General features: G+C 50.6%; 1 protein-coding gene across 31 annotated transcripts in view; it reads left to right on the forward strand.

Moving 5' to 3' along the window:
- The window catches only part of macf1a (microtubule actin crosslinking factor 1a), a 137,059-nt gene that overhangs the window by 112,116 nt on the left and 1,802 nt on the right, over positions 1-23,141 (forward strand). For 12 of the 31 annotated variants that reach the window (XM_055513007.1, XM_055513008.1, XM_029166137.3 and 9 more), the window contains 42 exons: positions 5,193-5,354; positions 5,459-5,629; positions 6,311-6,477; positions 7,220-7,379; positions 7,951-8,277; positions 8,396-8,480; positions 8,572-8,798; positions 9,086-9,292; positions 9,381-9,608; positions 9,720-9,938; positions 10,017-10,220; positions 10,849-10,857; positions 11,438-11,663; positions 11,841-12,067; positions 12,158-12,280; positions 12,358-12,459; positions 12,590-12,691; positions 12,870-13,043; positions 13,228-13,383; positions 13,460-13,657; positions 13,739-13,867; positions 14,045-14,224; positions 14,309-14,464; positions 14,562-14,768; positions 14,845-14,964; positions 15,068-15,237; positions 15,320-15,479; positions 15,562-15,756; positions 15,838-16,110; positions 16,263-16,451; positions 16,565-16,676; positions 16,804-16,958; positions 17,036-17,198; positions 17,272-17,426; positions 17,508-17,582; positions 18,208-18,225; positions 18,741-18,858; positions 19,278-19,340; positions 19,749-19,781; positions 21,265-21,494; positions 22,237-22,359; positions 22,938-23,037. In XM_055513007.1, the coding sequence (XP_055368982.1) occupies positions 5,193-5,354; positions 5,459-5,629; positions 6,311-6,477; positions 7,220-7,379; positions 7,951-8,277; positions 8,396-8,480; positions 8,572-8,798; positions 9,086-9,292; positions 9,381-9,608; positions 9,720-9,938; positions 10,017-10,220; positions 10,849-10,857; positions 11,438-11,663; positions 11,841-12,067; positions 12,158-12,280; positions 12,358-12,459; positions 12,590-12,691; positions 12,870-13,043; positions 13,228-13,383; positions 13,460-13,657; positions 13,739-13,867; positions 14,045-14,224; positions 14,309-14,464; positions 14,562-14,768; positions 14,845-14,964; positions 15,068-15,237; positions 15,320-15,479; positions 15,562-15,756; positions 15,838-16,110; positions 16,263-16,451; positions 16,565-16,676; positions 16,804-16,958; positions 17,036-17,198; positions 17,272-17,426; positions 17,508-17,582; positions 18,208-18,225; positions 18,741-18,858; positions 19,278-19,340; positions 19,749-19,781; positions 21,265-21,494; positions 22,237-22,359; positions 22,938-23,037 (6,598 nt within the window). The remainder of the gene's footprint in view (positions 1-5,192; positions 5,355-5,458; positions 5,630-6,310; positions 6,478-7,219; positions 7,380-7,950; positions 8,278-8,395; positions 8,481-8,571; positions 8,799-9,085; positions 9,293-9,380; positions 9,609-9,719; positions 9,939-10,016; positions 10,221-10,848; positions 10,858-11,437; positions 11,664-11,840; positions 12,068-12,157; positions 12,281-12,357; positions 12,460-12,589; positions 12,692-12,869; positions 13,044-13,227; positions 13,384-13,459; positions 13,658-13,738; positions 13,868-14,044; positions 14,225-14,308; positions 14,465-14,561; positions 14,769-14,844; positions 14,965-15,067; positions 15,238-15,319; positions 15,480-15,561; positions 15,757-15,837; positions 16,111-16,262; positions 16,452-16,564; positions 16,677-16,803; positions 16,959-17,035; positions 17,199-17,271; positions 17,427-17,507; positions 17,583-18,207; positions 18,226-18,740; positions 18,859-19,277; positions 19,341-19,748; positions 19,782-21,264; positions 21,495-22,236; positions 22,360-22,937; positions 23,038-23,141) is intronic. The other 19 variants (XM_029166147.3, XM_029166126.3, XM_029166148.3 and 16 more) reach the window with 15 other exon arrangements.

Raw genomic sequence — 23,141 nt, forward strand, 5'->3', positions numbered from 1 at the left:
ATAGTTTGGTTTGCAGATTCCTCAGCAGGTCGTTAATTATTATGAGGACGTGTCTGAAAGGTGACATGAGGTCCATTGGGTGATGAAAACCGAGGATTGTCCTGATCTTCAACCACTCCTCTCCTTCACGCGCCCACACTTTTCTTTGAGATAAAGTCGCTCTCAACATGGCTGCACAAACAGTGCGTGAAGTTGTTTAGGGAATATAAACTTAGATACCAGATAAGGATGTGGCAGGGAGCCGTGGGCTGTTCTGTGTGGCGTTCTCTGGTCCAGCCTGTCTCTGTCTCCTCTCGCCTCCATTTTCCTCCGCCGTCTTTATTTATCTTTCCGTGTTGCATTAATTTTGGGCTTCTCTCTTTGTCTTTATGTTCCCCACCCCACTTTAATAAATGCAAAGCCACAATACACCACAACAAACACCAGGCAATTTCCACATTAAGTTGCTGATAGGAATTCATCATCATGGGGAGGACAGATAGACGGAGACTGGCAGAGTTTAGAAAGACAAAGGAACGCAGACAAAAATTTGTGACGGGCGGAAGGGGGGAAGTGTGGAGGAAGCCATTGTTTTCACGGCGGAGCACCTTTTAGCGCTACATGAGGCTTTGGTAGCGTGATGAAAGAGCCGAGCTGGCAGGCAGACACAAGCAGAAGGTCTTTGGATTAATATGGAGCTCGTTTTAACGCACAGTGTGTATGTGTGCCCCACAAATGGACAGATGGACCGGCCTCGCATGCTGTTTGATGAAATGGGGCAACAGAACGCACAGTGCACACAGACAGGATGATTGAGAGGTGTCGCAGCCTCTAAATGAACAATTCTTCTTCATATCAGCTTTAAACTATCAGGATGTCACACGCAGTCAGTAGTTCCACTGGAAATCCACTTCATCGTCTCTAATCTGTAAGCGTAAACTCCCCAGAGTAACCAAATACATATAACATGTTTGTTCCTAAGCGATTTTAAACACCAGTTGGAATAGGAAGAAAAAGCAGAGGCACTGAAAGACAGATGTTGAAACAGAGCGAGAGACAAACCGGGACAGAGAAAACCAGGTGGCTTGAAGTCGGCAGCTCATACATTTGTGTTTTGATTGATGTGATAATTGTGGTTCTGAACAACCGCCTCGGGGATAAACCTGTGAAAGGTGGGGGGGGCTGAGGAAGACTGAAAAGCATGAAAGCAAAGGCAGGAGGACTCTGATCTCTGGTCTGCTGGAGCTAAAGGTTTATGCAGTAGTCTCCTGTTAGATGCTGGAGGAGGAATTCTAGGCAGATCATTGGTTACACACTGTCTGAAATCAGAAACATAAAAATCACAGTGAGGAAAGAGAAACATACTGTAATTGCTGCCGGGCGGTAAATGAAAAGAGGGTGGTAGGATTTAGGCCTTCGTGATTTGAATGCAGGCTCTATTTGCATTAGATATGTGTCTCTTCAGAGCAGAACGCAGGTTTTAAATGGGACTTATTAACCCCTTCATCTGTGTCACTAAAGGCTTTAATATTTCCACCCAGGAAAGTTTTGGGTAACACATTCCTACAGTTTCCTTCCTCCCCTCTCTCCTCATTCAATTTAAAAGCGAAAGAAGAGAGTGAGGAAGGACGAGGGCTGAAAGACAGGAAGCGGATGAGACGGGGGTCCAGGCAGGAAGAGGGAGGAGGATGGAGGCGACAGCAGTGTCATGGCTGCCGCGCTGCCTTCAGGAGCAGCACGGAGCTCCCGTCGAGGGTTCATGTCTGTCTTCTGCGTTTGGCCGTTTCGTTTCATCTTGTCCTCTGTCCAACTGAGTGTAGCTTTAGGCAGATCACGTACAGTAGTGCTGGAAATGAGCGGCGAGGCCAAAGGCAGATGAAAGGAGAGGACGCGGTTCACAGCGGCTTTCGAGCCTCGATCACAACTTGAAGTCTTTGCAGCCGAGCAGCAGCGTTTCTGGGCATGTTTTGTTTTCCCTTCTGTTTTTGCGGCTGAGAGAAGCAGCCATCTTTGTGTTTTCAGGAGCAGAGCTCCGTGTTTACGTCAGGAGACAGTGACGTGTGCCTCGTCCCCGGTCGGGACATTGATTTTCCTTGAGTGATGCTTCGGACACACGCCATCAAGTCAACGATCCCTCTGCTCAGCATTATTAGCTTAACAGATGCCTGCTAAATATAGCCCCATACGCTCACACAGCAGAATCTACAGCCTCATTCGTCTCACTCGTTTAATTCAGTTTAGCACAATTAGTGTGTTTGGCTTGAGCCAAATGTGTTATTAAGTTACACAGAGCTCTCACACTCGGCCTCAGTATTTGACCCGGCTGCTTCCAGTTAGAGCGATGTCGCACTTCATCAGCGGCTAATTCAGTCATCGTTTCTCGCTCGACTCTTCTCACGCAGTGGAAGCAAAGCGATGCTTCATACAGTAAACACCTGCAGTGGTTTCTGTTTGTGTGGGAGTCGTTCACTTGGCCTCGCTCCAAATCCAGCAGCATTTGTTTTCAAATCTGTTCCATGTACCACCCACCGTGTACCAGCATTTTACCTGTAGCTCTGATCACTTCACAGGAAGGAAGGTTTGGTAGAAATCAGGCATTTTCACCCAATGCAAAAATGAATAGAATTAAACCGATTTCTATAGGAAACACCAGAGCAGCACCAGGAGACAGTGGAGGAAAAAGCTCCAAAAGCAGCAGACTCCGTGTGGGCGGCCAGCTTTTATCAAACTTGTTTTAATCCACTCGTTCTGGCACAGATCAAAGGGAAAATGTTCTGTTTTCCTGCCAAACATTAAAAACTATCAATTCATTAATCTTTATGGGCTTTCACCAGCTTCTCAGACTGATCCCTGTTTAACCAGGCGTATCAGTCAAACAGTCTTAGCCGCTATCGGCCCCTCGTGTCCCTGCTTCACTCAGAACTGCTTTCGTCCCAGCGTTTTTATCGCCCGTCCACTCTGAACTGTGGCTGGAGTGAGAAACCTACTGTGGGATTGTGGTCAAGATGGAGAGATAGCGGGAAGGACGGATATGAGAGCAGTACGACGTGTGTGTGTGTGTGTGTGTGTGTGTGTGTGTGTGTGTGTGTGTGTGTGTGTGTGTGTGTGTGTGTGTGTGTGTGTGTGTGTGTGTGTGTGTGTGTGTGTGTGTGTGTGTGTGTGTGTGTGTGTGTGTGTGTGTGTGTGTGTGTGTGTTGCTGAGTGCAGGCTGAGGTTGGGAGGAACGACAAGTATGTGGGACATTTTCCAGAGCTCTGCTTTAGTGGATTCAACCACGCTGAGCTGGTGAGAGAGTGAGCGAGCGAGGAGAGCGAGGGCGGCTGAAATAGAGACAAAGAGAAAAAAACACCACACGACAGAAGAAGAGGGAGAATAGACAGAAATGTAAGCACACACGACCTGTGACACATCCCAGTGTGTGCGCAGATGATGGATGGCCTCCACTTTCCCTGTTTTTTCCTCTTGTGTCCGCTCACACACACCAGGCTGAGGTGCAGGGTGGAGCGGGTCATGGCTGTAGTTATTGTTGTTCTGGTTGACAGACTTCCTGTTCCAGGCAGCAGTGACGCCCGTCACCACAACACAGCTGCAAACACACACACGCACGCACTCACCGCTCATTCATATTTAATCGAGGTTTGTACCTGTACAACGCGTTTGTTGTGCGATTGCAAATGCTCGCTGTGACGAAGCTGCAGTTCGATGCCATATTTGAAGCAGATGAGCTGCAACCTGTAAACCCTCTGATTACAGCTCAAACAGGTTCCAGCTGAACTACTTCCATCCAATCTGCATGAGCAACTCCGTGTTAGTGTTCAGCTGCAGGTCTGTAAACACATCGCATCAAATCTGGCTGTTAGCAGATTTAATAATAATATGAGGACCAGAGCTTGAATATTTATGTCATAGACATGTTCTGCTGCTTTTGATGCACTTGTGTTCAGTTCATGGTTGATATTTCATTTTCGGACACCCACGTCAGTTCTCCGTGTTCTGCCATGTTCCTCCAGGCTCTCGTGGCATTTCACTCAAATCCAACCCTTTTATTTTCACATTTTCCCTCGTCGTCACTTCAACAGTTCCCCGCTTGGTTTTGTTACAGCGGCTCCCCCTCCCCGAAGCCCTGGATTTACCAAAATCCGATCCGTGTGCGTGTCCTTGTGGTGCATGTCTGCTTGTTTGTGTTTCTCCTACTCATTGTGTGGCCATTTGGCTGCATTACAAACCATCAGCTCCGATTCTCTCTCAGCTCTAGCGTTTATGACCGTGACCCCACATCACCACCACAGACCCTCGTAGACGAACGGTTGTGTTTGTCCCCACTGGTTCGGGAAAAGCTAGGATGCTGTGGAATTGTGGAAATTGTTCTGTGCTTATGTGGATCCGGGAACTTGTTGGATACAGTAGGACAGTTCAGAGGAATCCAGCCGGATGAAAGGGTCCGTTAAGGGACACAGGGTCAAAAGAGCTTATTGGATTGTCGTCCACTCACTGATCACATTTATTGCTTTGGAATGTTCCAAACTCCACATGAACCTGAGCTTTAACAGGCATCACAGCCGACGTGTGGATGAAGTGCACTCGCTTCCTTTGACAGAGAAGCCGTCTTGGCTGCTGCTCTGTCTCTTTGGTCCAGTCTGGGCGTCTTTAGTGTCGGTCGGCTGCTTCTATTGTCATCACAAGATGGTTGTGGCGTGTGTGAGTAATGTGGCCAGACAGGCCAAGTCGTGCCTGTGTGCGATATGAATGTGTGTTAGTGCAGGCCCATGTGTTTGGTTGCGTGTCTGTGCCAGTGTACTCTGCAGTGTGTCTGCTGTCGACTCAGCCTTTTCCAGCCAGCCCCTTCCTCATCTAACCCACTAATCCCCATAATCCCCTCACCCACTCCTTTTTCTGCCGCCTCCACCCTCATTTCTCTGGGTTCCTTTCTGTCTGCTTCTCTCGTATCTATGCACATCCCTCTGTTTATCTTTCATCTGCTAATATCCACTCACGTCTATATAATGTGGGACAGTTTGCTTCCTGTGGTGTATTTTTCTCTGCTGACTGCTGTTCTACTGAACAATGCACTCAATTAGGCAGTCTAAGCTCCATTGTTGTTCAGAGTCAGTGTAGTGCTCATGCTTTGTCTTTATTTTAACCATCCATTAATGTGGCCGTCCCATAAGTCAGTGACTTCCTAACGACATGCACAATGTCTTCTTCTCTTGCAGGCTGTGGAGAGGGAGCAGGTGGACAGCATTCAACCGAAGCTGCAGCACGTCAACGCAGTGGGTCAGGGTCTGATCCAGAGCGCCGGCAAGCACACCGACACCCAGGCACTGGAGCACGACCTGGAGACGACCAACCTCAGATGGAACTCACTGAACAAGCGGGTACGACTCACTCGCCTTCGGTTACGTCCTCGCATAGAAGAACATCTTCAACCTCATATTTACTGCTTCGATCTAATCACCACCATTGTCTCGCCCTTCTTTAGGTGGCAGAGCGAATCGCCCAGCTGCAGGAGGCCCTGTTGCATTGTGGGAAGTTCCAGGATGCTCTGGAGCCGCTGTTGAGCTGGCTGAGTGACACAGAAGAGCTGGTGGCCAATCAGAAGCCTCCGTCTGCAGAGTACCGCGTAGTCAAGGCTCAGATCCAGGAACAAAAGGTAACAGAAGCACGACCGAGCCAAAGTACATTCTGCTTTGCTGGTGAAATGTCTTAACTCTTAACTCTGCCAAGGATTGAATCTTCTAGATCATTTACTCCTCAAATGATATTATGAAAATGAAAATATATGATTGTAATTGAAACGCCCTCGGTGCCCTTCAGCTACAAACAACAGGAATCTGAATTTGAATGTGTGTGCACGCGCACACACACAACACACACACACACACACACACACACACACACACACACACACACACACACACACACACACACACACACACACACACACACACACACACACACTCAATGATCCGTCAGCCTGGCATCCCAGTGGCCCCAGTTGACCGTCTGCCAGTCAGTCACACAGGCAACACACACACACACACACACACACACTTTGAGGATTTGTATTGTTTTTAGACACACACTTTTCCCTGTTTATCCAATGTACACTTCCTGTGTTTGTGCACATGAGAGGTCTGTAGTCTGAGGCAGCGATCAGTGTTCACACGCGTGACAGAGTCCTGTCACAGTTTGGCTTAAAAACAGAGTGAACTGAGCTCTGAAGCCACTTTACCGTTGGAAATACTGGGGTTTAAGGTAAAAACAGCTAGGCCCTATTTAAAACTCTAAATGTCACTGTTCAGTGTTATATCCAGTCTTATTTACCCTCCAGCTGCTCCAAAGGCTGCTGGACGACCGCAGGCCGACGGTGGAGATGATTCGTGCTGAAGGCCAGAGAATCGCAGCCACAGCAGACACTCAGGACCAAGAGAAGATCCAGACTCAGCTCAAGAGTCTGGCAGAGCGGTGGACAGACCTGCTGGATAAGGCCAGCGCCAGGTGAGTGTGTGCTGACGTTAACGTTGTAGCAGCCTCGTGGTCTTTAGCCATGATAGAGCTCCATCTTCACCCTGACGCTGGATGCTGCAGGGTTCATTTTCAGCACAGACGATATCACAGAACTCAGAGGTGCAGATTGGTCTCGCTGTGAATATGTGGTTTGGGAACGTAATCAGTGGTTCACCTCAACAGCAAGCTGTGGTTTATTTCCCGCTACAGAGCTACACTTTGAAATAATAATTCTATCATTACCACTGGTTCCTGTGGTCCACAGTAACTTCAGATGCCTTTCTGTTACAGAACGGACAGATTCTTTTGGGCGCACGTCTGCTTGCCGTCACAAACTTTAATATTTACAACACTTTCCTGTCTGACACGAGCTGCAGGGCAAGATATAAACATATCAGTCATGTCTGTGATTTATTGCAGGGTCTGGTATTAACACTAACAGATAATATTGTGTCTCTGCACACACACACACACACACACACACACACACACACACACACACACACACACACACAGTACAGTGTTCTGTCCCCCACCATTCAGAACCCAACAATAATAAAGTTGACATGTTTATAGGATTCAAATGTAATTATATATCATGCAGGTTTAATAAAGGTGTGAGTAACGTAACAACAGCTCTATGGCACAAAGTTGGGTCCAACATAACTTGAAGCATTAAATAATGTGAAAGCCTTACATTCCTAATAAATCATTCCTCCGTGTGGACCCTCAGGCAGAGGCAGTTGGAGGAGCTGCAGGTTTTGGCACTCCAGTTCCACGAGGCTCTGGAGCCACTGGGAGAATGGCTGAGCGCCACCGAGAGGCGCCTCAGCTCCGCGGAGCCCATGGGAACGCAGACCGCCAAGATCTCCCAGCAGATCATCAGGCACAAGGTAGAGTTGGTGAGACGGTGGTGTGAAAGAGCAGAGACGGGACGTGTGTCTGCTCTGACTGGATTCATAGGGAGCTGCTTTCACTGTAGCTGCTGAAATGCTTCGCCAAGTTCAAGTCAGACGTACGTCACTGTTCATTCGGGAGATTTATTCGCTGAGAAGAAAATCATTGGAGACTTTAAATATAGTTGGGATTCCAGCTCTGTGTCCTAAGGGAGAAGATCTGGATCTGACAGACACGCGCTTTCAGTCTTATTAAAATGCTCCTCTACTTCGGTTTCACTCCAAGGAAATGTGCCTAAGTAAAAGCAGTAGGACATAAAATCCACACCGCTTTCATCTACAATCCAAACATGTCTTGTCCCAAGTTCACATCATAAATGTTTTACTTCTCATCTTTTAAGTTTTTCAGTCACTCATTTGTTTGTTTTATTTTCCTGTTGATCTATGATTTTGCATTTACATGCTCATCATTTGAGTTCTTCTCATGTCTTTCTGTTCTCTTTTTCATCTCCTCATCCTATATGCACACACTCATGAATGCAAACTTACGTACACACACACTTCCCAGGCGCTCCAAGAGGACGTGTCCTCGCGAGAAGCTGAGGTTGACCGCCTCGAGCGCCTCAGCCAGTCGCTGACGCCGCTCAGCTGTGCGGCCGACCGCGGCTGGCTGGGGGAGCGCGTGGGGGCGGTGAGGACGGGCCACTCTGAGCTGGCCCGCTGGTGCAGCGTGCGGGCCGGCCTGCTGGAGCAGGCGCTGGCCAACGCTCAGCTGTTTGGGGAGGAGGAGGTGGAGGTGCTGAACTGGCTGGCAGAGGTGGCTCAGAGGCTGGCTCAGGTCTCGGTCCAGGGCTATCAGCCACAGCTGCTGGCCGCGCAGCACGAGCACTCTCTGGTACGACTTCATGGAGGCACAGTGTGGATGCATTGTTGGGGTCCAATGATTCTGTTGGCGTGATTCGTGACGTGAAGTGTACATGCTGCTCACGTGTGCTAAATCTGTCTCCTCCCAGTCTCTAAATGATGAGATCCTGAGCAGAAAAAAGACGGTGGACCAGGCCATTAAGAATGGACAAGCCTTACTCAAGCAGACCACAGGTAAACGCAGACCCCTGGACACCATCTTCACCTCTTTATAAATATCTCCTTATGAATGCTAAAGCTTCTACCCGTATGTGTGCTTCTGCAGGTGAGGAGGTCCTGCTCATCCAGGAGAAGCTCGACGGCATCAAGTCCCGTTATGCTGAGATGACGGCGAGCAGCAGCAAGGCTCTGCGCACCCTGGAACAGGCCCTGCAGCTCTCCACGCGCTTCGCCAGCGCTCACGACGACCTCAACCAGTGGCTGGACGGTGTGGAGGCAGAGCTGAGCACCGCGGAGCCTGACGCAACCCCCGCCTACCAGGAGAGACAGAAGGTGGGCGAGGAGACGTGGAGGATGGGTTTGAAGGGATTGGTTTTAAGAAGCATTTCCACAAGAGTGATAATTATTTGTTGAATTGGTAAAAACGATTTCCCAATATGAAATAATAGGCACTATTGGAAATAAACATGTAATATAAGTGCATGTTTGAGCTGACAATTTTAGATGTTACCATAGAAACACTGGTTTCTGGGAGCTCATAACAGTTTGCAAACGCGAATGATTGTTGCATGTTAAATCTTGGCTGCTTTAAAACCCATGTTTCATGAACCGTTCTGCAGGAGCTGAAGAAAGTGTCTGCGGAGAAGCGTCTGGTGCTGGATACGCTCAACGAGGTGGGCAACGCCCTGCTGGACCTGGTGCCGTGGCGAGCCCGCGAAGGCCTGGACCGCCTGGTCGCCGATGCCAACCAACGCTACCGCCAGGCGGATGAAACCATCACGCAACGGGTGCAGCTGGTGCAGGCCGCCATCCAGAGGTCGCAACAGGTGCTGCAGGCGGTTTAACACAAGCCTTAGTAGCAACAGTAAAACATACAAATCTACTGCTAAACGTGACCTACATGTCTTCCCCCAGTACGAGGAGGCTGTGGATGCGGAGCTGGCGTGGGTCGGGGAGACGGAGCGGAAGTTGGCGTCTCTGGGGCCCCTGAGTCTGGAGCCTGATGTGACCGTGGCCCAGCTGCAGGTGCAGAGGGCTTTTAATATCGACATCATCCGGCACAAAGACACCGTGGATCAGCTGCTTGGTACCAGGGACGAGATACTGGAGACCTGCAGTGATGCCCAGAAGGATGCGCTGATGGTCAGTTACTGTAGCATGAGGAGAGACTGCGAATAAGCGAACGGGTTTGGGATTTGGTTAGCGTGAAGGATGCAGTGACCCCATGTGCACATTCCTCTGTTTCTTCTTCAGATAAAGACTGAGTCTTTGAGTGCTCGATACGATGCAGTGAGCCAGAGCCACAGCGAACGGTTTTCAGCTCTGGAGCAGGCCCAGGTTCTAGTGGGTCGGTTCTGGGAAACGTACGAAGAGCTGGAGCCATGGCTGGGCGAGACGGAGACCCTCATCACGCAGCTGCCTCCTCCAGCCATAGACACAGACGCTCTCCGGCTACAACAAGACCAGATGAGGGTAAAAGGACGAAGTGCTCCAGCTTTAGCGCTCTGTTAATCTGTCTTCTCATTAATGACCAGTTTTTACTGTGTGCAGCTGCTCAGAGAGTCCATCGCAGAGCACAAGCCCCACATCGACAAGCTGCTGAAGATCGGACCCCGGCTGGCTGAGCTCAGCACGCAGGAGGGGGCCACGGTGACGCAGCGCTACACCGAGGCCGAGAGGCGCTACCTGGCTATTAAAGAGGAGGTGAAAGGTCGAGCGGCCGCGCTTGACGAGGCCGTGTCCCAGTCTGTGCAGGTACGTCACAGCGTAGCACCAGAGAACTGGGTTTGGACTAGACCTTCTGTACTGTCAAAGCAGTGGAGGCTGATGTATTAACTGCATTATGCGTTTGCTTGTCTCACTCACAATAACCGGGATTTATCGTGCAGCATCACAAGTTTAGCTAAAGTTACATTTCACTGATTTATTTAGCTCAAAGTTGATGAAGATCAGTTTGGTCTCCTCATCATATCATGTTTTCTTTATATCACTAGTTTTATTCAGGCATTTTACTTTTTAGTTATTTTTGTGTCATGACATTTAATTGTTAGTTGCCTGATGTTTTGGACTTTATGCATGTTTCTGATTTTAACTCATTATATTGTTTCTCCACCCTCCATCCCCTTTCAATTGATCCACTTGCTGCTTATTTCCCTCCACCTGCACCTTTTACACCACGCTGTCCTCACCCCTCACCCACCCTAAACCTCTCTCCTCATCCTTTAACCTCCCTGCGTTAACCTTCCCCCCCCCCCCCCCCCCCCCCCCCTCCTCCCTCATCCCTGCAACCCGTTCCCCTCCATCCCATCCCTCCTTCATTGTGGATATGCTGTGTGTGTTGCCACCATTTTCTCCATGGTCACTGCTCACTGCAATCACCCAGCTGGTAGAGGTAAGACCAATGACTGAGGCTGGGATCACGACACATGATTTGATCAACTAACAAAAAAGGAACGCTAACACCAACAAGTCTTGTTACCAACTATTACTAATCTCACAAAGACTGTATTGATTCAAAGTTGATTTGAATCACGTGTCTAACAGCCAAAGTCTGAGCTCTAATTATCTGTAGTCAAAAACTGACATGCTTCACTGTGATGATTGATTTAGTCTAAACTTAAGTGTTTTCTGTTCAGTGCTGATTTTTACATCACAAACATTTCTCTTGTGGTTCCAATTAATTTGTTGTTATAGAGTGATGGAGTGATTCAGTCAGATGCATCAGAACCTCCTTCACTCAGCACTTAGTAGCTTCTCATGGTGGTAGATCAAACCCAGCTTTTTGTTACACAACCAGAATGACATCAGTGACAGTTAATTAATGATTGATGAGAACTTTAAATTCTTCCATCTATTCACTGTGTCCCTGCTCTCGGCCACAGATGGTTAAACACCCACATAATGTCTCAGTATTTTATCAATAACCCAAACCAACGACCTCAACCCACTCCTTCGTCTTCCGCCTCCCTCAGTTTCATGACAAGATGGACCCTCTGTTGGAGACCCTGGAGGGGGCGGTGCAGCGGCTGCGGCAGCCTCCCCCGGTGGCAGCAGAGGTGGAGAAGATAAGGGAGCAGCTGGCGGAGCACCGATCGCAGGGCCTGGAGCTGGACAAACTGCTGCCAAGCTTCTCCGCCCTCTGCTCCCGCGGGGAGGAGCTCATCGGACGGGCCGCTCACGACGACCCCGCAGCTCAGGGTGAGTGACGGACGAGCGACTTGGGCTGGCAGGCAGAGTCAAACAGGCTAATCGTGTGTGACTGCCTGAACTGTTACTCAGCCAAGGCCAATGTTGGTTTTGTTGGTGCCAAGCAGACAAAGATGAAGCCAAACCTTCTCCTAGCGGCTCATTTAAACTTGACTCCTCTCTCCTCAGCCGTTCGCTCCCGCCTCCTGCGCCTACGCTCTCTGTGGGATGAGATCCGGCAGCGGGCCGAGGACAGGGAGGGGAAGCTGAACGATGTCCTTGACCTCGCCGGGAAGTTCTGGGCCGACGTGGCGGCGCTACTGAGCACGCTCAGAGACTCCCAGGATATTGTAAGAGAACTGGAGGACCCGGGTGTGGACCCCTCCCTCATCAAGCAGCAGATTGAGGCTGCCGAGGTATGAGGAACAGAGTCAAGGATGCATTTTCTGAAGTGCAGGGTTTTTATCCTCATTGACTCATCGTGGTCCTCCTCTGCCCCTCCTCAGGCCATTAAGGCTGAGACGGACGGTTTGAGAGAGGAGCTGGAGTTTGTCAGGACCCTGGGGGCTGACCTCATCTTTGCCTGTGGGGAAACCGAGAAGCCTGAAGTGAAGAAGACTATTGATGAGGTCAGAATTCAGTGCCATATTCAGTGGCGTCATACTGTGATGCGCCTCTAACGTACGTCCACCTGTTTGTCTCTCAGATGAATGCTGCCTGGGAGGGTCTAAACCGGACGTGGAAGGAGAGGATGGAGAGGCTGGAGGAGGCCATGGCGGCATCTGTGCAGTATCAGGATGCTCTGCAGGTGTGTACGCAGCAGTTTGACCGGACCCTGAAATCAACAGCTACATTTTCATCCACTTAACTGTGAAGCATTTAGAGGTTCTTTACAGAAGTTTTACAGGTAGTGATGTGAAGTTTTGTGTCACTTCCAGTCTATGTTCGACTACCTGGACAACGCCGTGATCAAACTGTGTGAAATGTCCACTGTGGGAACTGACCTGGGAACTGTCAAACAGCAGATCGAAGAGCTCAAGGTTGGCACAAGAAATTCACCCTCAGACACATTATCATATAAGCAATCCAGTGCTTAGCACATTTAGAGTAATAAAGATGTCTTGCTGTAAACTACTCTGACACAGTATTTGTACAAGCGGTGACCCGCTTCTTCACCTCGTCTTTCTCTCTCCTCGTCTTTGCGTCGTCCCTGAGCAGCAGTACAAGGTGGAGGTTTACCAGCAGCAGATTGACATGGAGAAGCTCTGCCACCAGGGGGAGCTGCTGCTCAAGAAAGTCTCAGACCAGACCGACAAGGACATGATCCAGGAGCCGCTGACCGAGCTCCGACACCTCTGGGACAACCTGGGGGATAAAATCACCCAAAGACAGGTCATAAACCCACACGCAGCAGCAAACTTCACTCATGACCGCAAACGCTTTCTCCACAGTTTCCTTTAAAACCGCCGATGTTGGTCTCTTTTGGTTTGCGTTTCTCTGACAGCTGCTTCTCTTTGCTGTCCAAATATTTGAGTTCCTATTTTTAACTCGAACGTCTATCTGTCCTCCAACACAGCACAAGCTCGAGGCCGCCCTGCTGGCTCTGGGTCAGTTCCAGCACGCCCTGTCTGAGCTCCAGGCCTGGCTGAGCCACACACACACCACCCTGGACACGCAGCGTCCAGTCAGCTCTGACCCCAAGGCCATCGAAATCGAGCTGGCTAAACACCACGTACGTCTGAAGCCCATGAGTGCTTCTGCGCGTCTACTGCTGTCTGCGTCTCACTGTTGTACATTTGCCGCCCCAGGTTTTACGTAACGACGTTCTGTCCCACCACGCCACGGTGGAGACTGTCAACAGCGCCGCCGCCGAGCTGCTGGAGTCGTCTCCTGGCGACGAGGCCAGCCACCTGAGGGAGCAGCTGGACCAGCTCCACCAGAGCTGGGAGAGTCTGCTGCTCAAGACCCAGGAGCGCCAGAAACTCCTGGAGGCCGCGCTACAGCAGGTGATGCTCAAGAACTTCACGAGTTGTTGGTCGTGTTCATTGTTTAGTTTTGACTCTGTCTGAATTTCTTTCTTCTTATAGGCTGAAGGTTTTCATGGGGAGCTGGAGGAGTTCCTCCAGTGGCTGAGGAGGACGGAAAGCCAGCTGTCGGCCGCTAAACCAACAGGAGGTCTCCCCGAAACGGCCAGAGAGCAGCTACAGCAACACATGGTAACGGAGAATCACAAGCACTTTTACCCACAGCATCACACACACACACCTCAGGAACTAGAATCACATTAGTGCACTTTGTATTAATCCCACATCATTCAAAAGGTGAACAATTACCACATTAAACAAAGTCACCACCTGTCAATCATTTAATGCGTGAATCTTCTCTGTCTCCAGGAGCTTCAGGCTCTACTGTCTCAGCGAGCAGACCAGTACCACCGACTCCTGGACCAGGGCGAGTCCATGCTTCTGGCTCGAGGAGAGGAAGCGGGACCTGGGGCCACCCAGACCCAGCAGAACCTGGCCATGCTGCAGAACAAGTGGGCCAGTCTCACCACTAAGATGGAGGACCGCCGGGTGAGGCAGTGTGGAAACAAGGCTCTTTGCCCTCTGGGCTTTTTTGTTCCACATTTGACGCTAACCTTAAAATCTGTTTCACAGGCTAAGCTGGAAGAGGCTGTTGCCTTGGCAACGGGTTTCCAGACGTCTCTGCAGGACACCATCAACTGGCTGACACAAGCTGAACAGACCCTGAACATGGCGCAGCCCCCCAGCCTCATGCTGGACACGGTTCTCTTTCAGATTGACGAGCACAAGGTATAAACACTGTTAAAATGAAACCCCTCCTTTGCCTTTTTGTATCTGTGCTTTCTCGTTGTAAACTCGCTCTGTATTTTCGTCCCTATTTGTCCAGGTTTTCGTGAACGAGGTGAACACCCACAGAGAGCAGGTCCTTGCTCTGGAGAAGGCTGGCTCTCAGCTGCGCTTCGCCAGTCTGAAGCAGGATGTGGTTCTCATTAAAAACCTGCTGCTCAGCGTCCAGGCTCGCTGGGACAAGCTGGTCCAAAGGTCGCTGGACCGCGGCCGACACCTCGACGAGGCCCGGAAACGAGCCAAACAGGTACACACCTCCTAAAGCTGCTTTGAGGCCACTTGTACGCGTGCATGTTGAAGATAATCACTGTTTGTGTGTTTAGTTCCACGAGGCCTGGAGGAAGCTGACCGACTGGCTAGAAGAAGCCGAGAAAAGGCTGGACTCAGAGCTGGAGATCTCCAACGAGCCAGACAAGATCAAAGTGCAGCTGACTAAACACAAGGTACCCTGGACACACGTTCACCTGTGCTGCTGTATGTAGGTTGATATATAGTTCCATGAGTTCAGGATTTCTGATTCCGGCTACAATCTCTGTGAATGTCCAGGAGTTTCAGAAAGCGCTGGGATCCAAGCAACCAGTTTACGACACCACAGTGAGGTCTGGGAGGGCCATGAGGGACAAGGCTCAGCTGCCTGCAGACACCCAGAAACTGGATCACCTGGTTGGAGAGGTTCGAGACAAGTGGGACACCGTCTGCGGCAAGAGTGTGGAGAGGTAACGAGGAGGAACCGGGACTGAAACTGGTCTCTCTGTAATGTTAGAAAAAATAAGTCATCGTTTGACTTCCTGCTTCCAGACAACACAAGCTGGAAGAGGCCCTGCTGTTCTCAGGCCAGTTTGCAGAGGCTCTCCAGGCTCTGGTTGACTGGTTGTACCGGGTGGAACCTCAGCTGGCTGAAGATCAGCCTGTCCATGGAGACTTGGACCTGGTGTCCAACCTCATGGACTCACACAAGGTGCGAGCACTAGTCAAGGTTTGCATCATACGGGGTCTGCGCTGGAAACCCTTCATCACACCGTCTGATCTCAAACACGCAGGCTTTCCAAAAAGAACTGGGCAAGCGGACCGGCAACATTCAGGCCCTGAAGCGTTCGGCTCGGGAGCTGATGGAGACCGGCCGCGATGACACGGCGTGGGTCAAAGTTCAGCTTCAGGAGCTCAGCAACCGCTGGGACACGGTGTGCGCCCTGTCGGTGTCCAAGCAGAGCCGCCTGCAGCAGGCGCTGAAGCAGGTCAGGGTGACGCCCATTCGACGGTACCGCGTCTTCTGGCGTGGAACTAAAAGCGCTGTGATCTTGTTTCACGTCCACCAGGCGGAGGAGTTCCGCACGGCGGTGCAGGTGCTCCTGGAGTGGCTGTCGGAGGCGGAGCAGACGCTTCGTTTCCGCGGCGTCCTCCCTGAGGAGGCGGAGACTTTGCAGGCGCTGCTGCACACGCACCGCGACTTCATGAGCACAGTGGAGGAGAAGAGGGCGGACGTGAACAAGGCTGCTGGCATGGGAGAGGGCATCCTGACTGTGTGCCACCCCGACTCCATCACTACCATCAAACACTGGATAACCATCATCAGGGCGCGCTTCGAAGAGGTGCGGAGGAGGAAAAGGCTTCCTGTTGAAACCTGTTAAACAGCTGCTCATTGTTTAAGTTTAAACAGCCTTAGTGCCTCATATTTATTGAATACCCTCAGTATCATGCATTTCAAGAATTGGTTTCTAAAACCGGTGCCTTCTGCCGTCAGGTTCTCACCTGGGCCAAACAGCACGAGCAGCGACTGGAGACGGCGCTGACTGAGCTGCTCAACAACGCAAACCTGCTGGAGGAGCTGTTGTCATGGCTACAGTGGGCCGAAACCACGCTGGTCCAGAGAGACACGGAGCCGCTTCCTCAGGACATCCCACAACTGAAGTCGCTCATCACAGAGCACCAGGTGCTGTTTGTAGCTCCGTAAACACACAGACGCGGCCTCAGGTTGACTTGACCCTCACTGTGTTTGTGCTTTTCATTAACAGCTGTGTTTCTCCCTGACATGTTGTTTTTTAGATGTTTATGGAGGAGATGACAAGGAAACAGCCGGATGTTGACAAAGTGACAAAGACCTACAAAAGGAAGACGGTGGAGCCTCCCAGCAGCCTCGCAGAGCGCAGAGGAGCTCGTAAGTCGACCCCTGTTTAACTTCTACTCAACAAATATTATCGTGGTCCCTGGATGATGCACACAGTTCACATGAGTCATCGCATTCAGAGAAACTCAAGACTCACTCTGACTGTGTACGCCTGCAGGTAAACAGCAGCAGCAGCAGCAGCAGCAGGCGGCCGTGCAGGTTCCAGGAGGAAACCCGCGGCTCAACCAGCTCTGTGCCAGGTGGCAGCAGGTGTGGCTGCTGGCTCTGGACCGCCAGCGCAAACTCAACGACGGCCTGGACCGGCTGGAGGAGGTAGGCGGCCGCTCCATCCTCAGGTACGTGACCCATGACCCATGAACATGACTCTGAACTCATCAACCAACCTGCAGCTCAAAGAGTTCGCCAACTTCGACTTCGACGTGTGGAGGAAGAAGTACATGCGCTGGATGAACCACAAGAAGTCCCGCGTCATGGACTTCTTCAGGCGCATCGACAAGGACCAGGATGGAAAGATCACGCGGCAGGAGTTCATCGACGGCATCCTGGCGTCCAGTAGGTTTGATGCTGGGGACTGGGTGGGGGTCGGGGGACGACACTGGATGAGCCATGTCGTGCTTCTGTGCAGAGTTTCCCACCAGTAAGCTGGAGATGACGGCGGTGGCGGACATCTTTGACCGGGACGGAGACGGTTACATCGACTACTACGAGTTCGTTGCCGCTCTGCATCCCAACAAAGACGCGTACAGACCGACCACAGACGCAGACAAAATAGAGGACGAGGTCAGAACAACGCAAGGGAGACGCCCGGGCAAACGTGTAGGCGGCCGTGAGGCGTTCACTGACCCCTCTGTTGTTGTGCAGGTGACCCGGCAGGTGGCCCAGTGTAAATGTGCCAAGAGGTTCCAGGTGGAGCAGATTGGAGAGAACAAATACCGGGTAGGTTTTTAGGAGATGAAGCCTCCTGCTGTGCGTGTCTGCTGGTCCATCATTAACACCTCGCTCCTCCTGACTTAACTCCACAGCATTGAATGTGCCGTCCATCTCACATCATGGCTCTCATGGTGTATTTGAGTTGATCATGGATGTAACATGTTTATAATCTCACAGCGCTTCAGGATTGTCAGCTGACCTTTTTATCATTAACATGACTCAGACATGAGTGTATGTCTGGCTAATGTTCTCAGCAGCTTCTGTCTTGGTTGAGCTGCCACTTCCACCGCTGCCGAGCGCTCGCGCCATCATTATCCTCTGGATAATGGTTTCCAGTGTCCAGGGCACTGGGAGAAGCCACACCCATTAATGTGTCTGCGTGTGTCGCTTTTCTTCACTCTGTCTCTTTGCTTCCATCTCATTATCATCATCACCAGCTGCATTTTCACATCACATCCCAACATTCGCATCTCTTCACTTCGCCACTAATTCTGCGTTCAAATAACAGAAATTCAAAATTTTCAGACAGTTTTTATGTTATAAACCAAAAATGCCATTTGAAACACTGACAGTCCATGTTGTTTCTTTCTCCTTTTCCTCGTCTGCTGCTCGTCCACTGGATTTATTGTAGTTCTTCCTCGGAAACCAGGTAAAGTGTCGGACGCTGCCGTGGACGTGTGAAATCTGCTTCCTCGTTCTCCACCAATGAAGCGCTCTTCATTCTGTGCGGTGGTTCCTCAGAGAAGCGCTTCATTGTGGCTTTGCAGCGCGGGAGCAGGTTTCGCCGTCCGCTTGTTCCTGCTGTGACTTTGTGTTGACTGACAAATTGTGCAGTGTGAGGCAGGCGACAGTGACATGGCTGAGGGCTAATTAGTGGTTAGATGATGTGTGGTGCTGGGAAGCAAATCAAGCTGCTTGGACAAATTCAGAAACTTACTTCTGTGAAGACATTTTGGACTAAGTATCTGCATTCTAGTGGTTCCTGCTGTAAATGATGGTGCTTTGATTTGAGTGGTTTGGTGAACGGGGCCTAAAATGATCAGATTTACTGTCAGTGCATGCGTTTCTGTCTGCATGCAGTAGAAGCTGTGACCTGATCTGGGTCATTTCTTTGTGTGTTCCCTCTCATCCCTGCCTCCTCGTTCTCTCCTCCCTCGGCTGCAGTTCGGTGACTCCCAGCAGCTGCGTCTGGTGAGGATTCTGCGCAGCACGGTGATGGTGCGAGTGGGAGGCGGCTGGATGGCTCTGGACGAGTTCCTGGTCAAGAACGATCCGTGCAGAGGTGAGATCCTGTCGCCCGCTCACACCTGGTCTCTCTGTTCAGACACTGATCTCTGTACAAACAACACGCTGTAACAACATAGTCATTTCTCCTGAGTCAGAGTCTCCACCTCCGCCCGACTCGTGAATCGCTGCATCGTCTCACTCCTCTCCAGTGACGTCTACAGTCCATGTGGTTGTTTTGCAGCATTTCTCTTAGTCCCCGGACCTCTGTTCCTCTGAGCCATCGTGTGTTGTCCTGACGGAACCGATCATCCTGTCCCATTTTGTCCCTGTATATACTCGGGTGGATTCTCTCCTCTGTCTCTCCTTTTTTCATTCTCTTCAATATAACAGTAGATTTGCATGATGCATGGTTCAGTTCTCTCCTCCTTCCTCCCCCTCTCTTTCTCCCTCCCTCCCCTTCTTCTCTTTCCCCAGTGCAACATCCGGGACTTAAGATTCTCCGCTCCGATTCCAGTAGCTCCATCTCATCTCGTATAGGTTGGGTTTCTCCTCTCTCTCCCCTCCTTCCTGTTTGTTTTGGTCCGTTTATTCCTGTGTTGCTTCCAGATTTCTTCCCTTCCTGTGGTCTCGTCTCATTATCTGGATCTTCCTCCCCCTTTGTTTTGGTTTTGTTGGTCTGGCCTCGTTGCTGTGACATGCAGACTTCTACCTGACTAACATTGTGTCTTCCACCGTCTCTCCTCTCTCTCCTGACCTTCCCTCTGGCTGTTGCCGCTCATGCAAACGCAGAGATCCTGACCCGTATTTATGAACATGTTTCAGGGGCTTTACCAGTTAGTTGATGAGCTTTGTGTGTGTGTGCGTGTGCGTACGTGTGTGTGAGGGTGAGACTCTTCATTCCACCAGAGCATGCAGTTGTTTCACGCTGTCTCTTGTGTCTCTCAGTGACAGTCACTCCTGGCTATTTCTGCTGCCGAGGTATCTACACTTCCTGTCTGTCTCTGGCTCCACTCTGTCTCTGTTTCACCCCATCCAGCTGTCTCCATCTTTAACCACAGCTGTTCTGTGTCTATATGTGTGTGTTCAGTTTCCATGTGTGGCCAGGTTCGTGTGACTCTGACGTCAGTCTTGTCTGCTTTCCTAACAAAAGGAATCTGAACAACCCCTGAGTTAAATCTGTGCCATCGTACTAGTGTAAAGGTAAATCTCCATGCAGTGAGCAGACAGTGACACTGAGACCTGGGCGTGGCCTGCCTGGGTGTCATGGTGCTGATTGGTGGGAGTCACAATTACAGGGTGCACCTGGCTGGGGCGTAATTGCAGGGTGCACCCGTCTAATTGACCAGACTTGCTGTTTAGTGGCCAGAGGCCGTGTCCGTGAGGCTGGAGGTTGCCCCCGTGTCTGTTCACTTTGTGTCTCACATGTTCATGGTGTAAATCTCCCATGTGTCGTCCCTCTCATGCTCTCTCCTCCATCTCTGTCTGTGAGGCTGGCTTCTCCAGGCTTCTTGTTGTCTGCTGGGGCTGCTGCACTACTTTGTGTCCGAGAATGCTGCTGAGTGTGTGTGGAAGAAGCCCTGAGCCCCGGGGTTTTCTCCTGCTAAGCGTCCACCAGGCATGAGCCCCACCTTTGTCTGTACACGCAGCTGTGTGTGAGCGCTGAAGAGCCGCTGCAACTTCCAGAAGAGAAACTTGCCATTCGATCGCAGATGTTTTGAAGCAAATACGCAATGAAAGCGTGTGCGTCACGCAATCCTGGAGACACGGACATTAAATAGACAATGTTTCCTTAGGTGCAACCAGCAGGCGTTAGCTTAGCTTAGCATAAAGACAACACACCTCCAACACACTGATTATCGTGTGGTCTTGTTTTCCCTAAAGGATGATTCCTCTTTAAACGGGAACCTGGTCGTTGTTTGAACCTGTTCTTCCTTTAGTTTTGCAGAGACAGACTGAAAACGTGTTTTTTCATTGGGTTGTGGTCAAACATGGTGGAATCATTTTTATTCCTCACAGCCAGAATCATTTCCCCTTTTGAGCAGCGTCTGGTGTTTATGCTAAGCTGAGCTAATATGATCATCTCTTCAGACTCCAGGCACCAAAGTCAATGAAGTATTTCAGCATTTTCTTTAGAAAGTCCCGTGTTTTCCAGCCAGGGAACCAAACAGCTGCTGATTGATGCTGATGAGGCTGATTTGCTGACTTTCGTTGCGTATTGGGTGAATTATTTTGTAGCTTTGCAGTCACCTCACTCTGAAACACGACTCGGCCCAAGTGCACTGACTCCCGAGCCCCTGACCCCCACGCGTCCAAACACCCGCTCTGCTCACGCGCACGTACTCTGATGTCTGCAGCTAAGGAAGCGCTGCCCCCCCCCACGCTGCTCGCTGCCTCTGCCGCCCCCTGCTGGAGGAGCCGGCACCAGCTCACCGCCTCTGCTCTCCCTCTGCTCCCTCTGCAGCCCGAGGCCGAACCAACCTGGAGCTGAGGGAGAAGTTCATCCTGCCTGAAGGGACGCCTCAGGGCGTGAGCATGGGCGTGGTCATCTCCCGCTCCAGGGGCCGCCGCTCCAAGCCGGGCTCCCGCAACGCCTCCCCCACGCGCTCCTCCTCCTCGGCCTCCCACAGCGGCGCCTCGCTGCCCTCGGCCCCGTCGGCGCCCGCCACGCCGACGGCATCCGCGTCCTCCAGGGTAAGAGTTCCAGGCGAACGCAGGCACCAGAGCTTTAGCGTCGCGTGATGGTTCTGCAGCTCATTTCTACTAACAAACTCTCCTTCATACACACATACATACATGATAAATAAACTAAGTTATTGATAAAAGGTTCATCAGTGGTTGAATCTGTAAGGTCAGAGGTACAGGACCATCTCATACCTCCTACCTCAGAGTCCAAAACTGCTGACTCGCCTTAAGAATGACAGAAGGAGCAGAAAGGACATGATGAGATGCGAAACTGAAATCAGACAGTGTCTTTCAGAATTAACTGTCACCAGTTTGAGGTGTCGATGAACGGCGGCGTGCTTTAATGTTGGTGTTTGCCCTCATCTGCACCACAGTAACTCCACAGTGTCTGTCGGTGTAGCTGGTTTCCTCATGCTGGTCACTGTGGGGGGCGGCTTTAATGCATGCGTCTGTTTTACGGGTTCATGTTGGACATGGTTCTGTTGTTGTCATCTTGTTGTTGTTGTTGTTGTCTAATCAACACATTCTTAACTGTGTGGTTTTATTTTTGTCCCGTTTCTTTTTCATCTTTTTGTCTCCTCCCTCGTTTCTGTCATTCAACCTGCTGACCTGACAAACGAACTGTTGGTTCAAAAAACAACCACGCAAACATTCAATCCCAAACACGCCTCCCTCCTACTTCGCTTCTCTCCCACGCTGCTTTGCTGTCCTCCTCCCTTGCTCCCTTGCTCCCTTGCTCCCTTTCCTTCAGTCCTCCCATACTCACGTGCGTGACTATGCCAAGCCCTGGCTGGCGCACAGTAAAACTCCAACGCCAACCAAGTGCCAGTGCTGCCCAGATCTCGGTCACAGCCACAGCGCTCCTGGGCACGAGGTAACACACTCACCCCCACCCGACCCCTGACCCCACTCAACGCGCTAATGCACTAACCACACCTGGGTGCTCGCACTTCACCAGATACGAAGTTACTGCCATGAAAACTTTGATTTGAGTGTTTTTCCTTTTGGAAAACGCCGTCATGTCCTGTTCCACCTTCAATCTGAGAATAAACAATTTGGTCACCAAAAAATGGCAATTAATTAATCAATTATAACATTTAGTTGCAACTTCTGTTTAATCCTCTAAGTGTTTGTTGGATAGTAAATAAGTTTAGCTGATGTGTGTGTGTGCTGTGATCTAGAGCTTTTCTGAACAGGAGTGTGTCGTGTTGTTTAGTTACTGTGTGTAGCTGTACATGAACTGTAGCTCCAATGAAATGACCTTGTTTGTTTTGTTAAGTAAATCTGATATTTTTCCACATCTTATCAGAAACACTAATACATTTATGTCTTCGCATGTAAGAGCACGATTTGTGTGTTTCCTGTGAAACAAGGACATTTCAAAGTGAGCGCAGACAGTTTAATGTGATGCACGTTACAGTAAGTCACATCCGCGTCCTCGCTGCTCCACAGGGGGCGGCGTCAGGGTCCAAACTGAAGAGGCCGACGCTCCACTCGAGCCGAGGATCTCTGACCGGAGAGAACGGAGGAACGGCACACGGCAGCAAACCTGGTGAGCGCTCGTTAACTGAGGAGCTGCTTCATATTCATATCTGCTTCAAACCAGATTTCACGTGTCAATAAAAGTGATGAGACGAACTCTCTGCCTTCGTCCAG

Source organism: Betta splendens, chromosome 11 (assembly GCF_900634795.4).
Source record: "Betta splendens chromosome 11, fBetSpl5.4, whole genome shotgun sequence".
Classification (NCBI taxonomy): domain Eukaryota; kingdom Metazoa; phylum Chordata; class Actinopteri; order Anabantiformes; family Osphronemidae; genus Betta; species Betta splendens.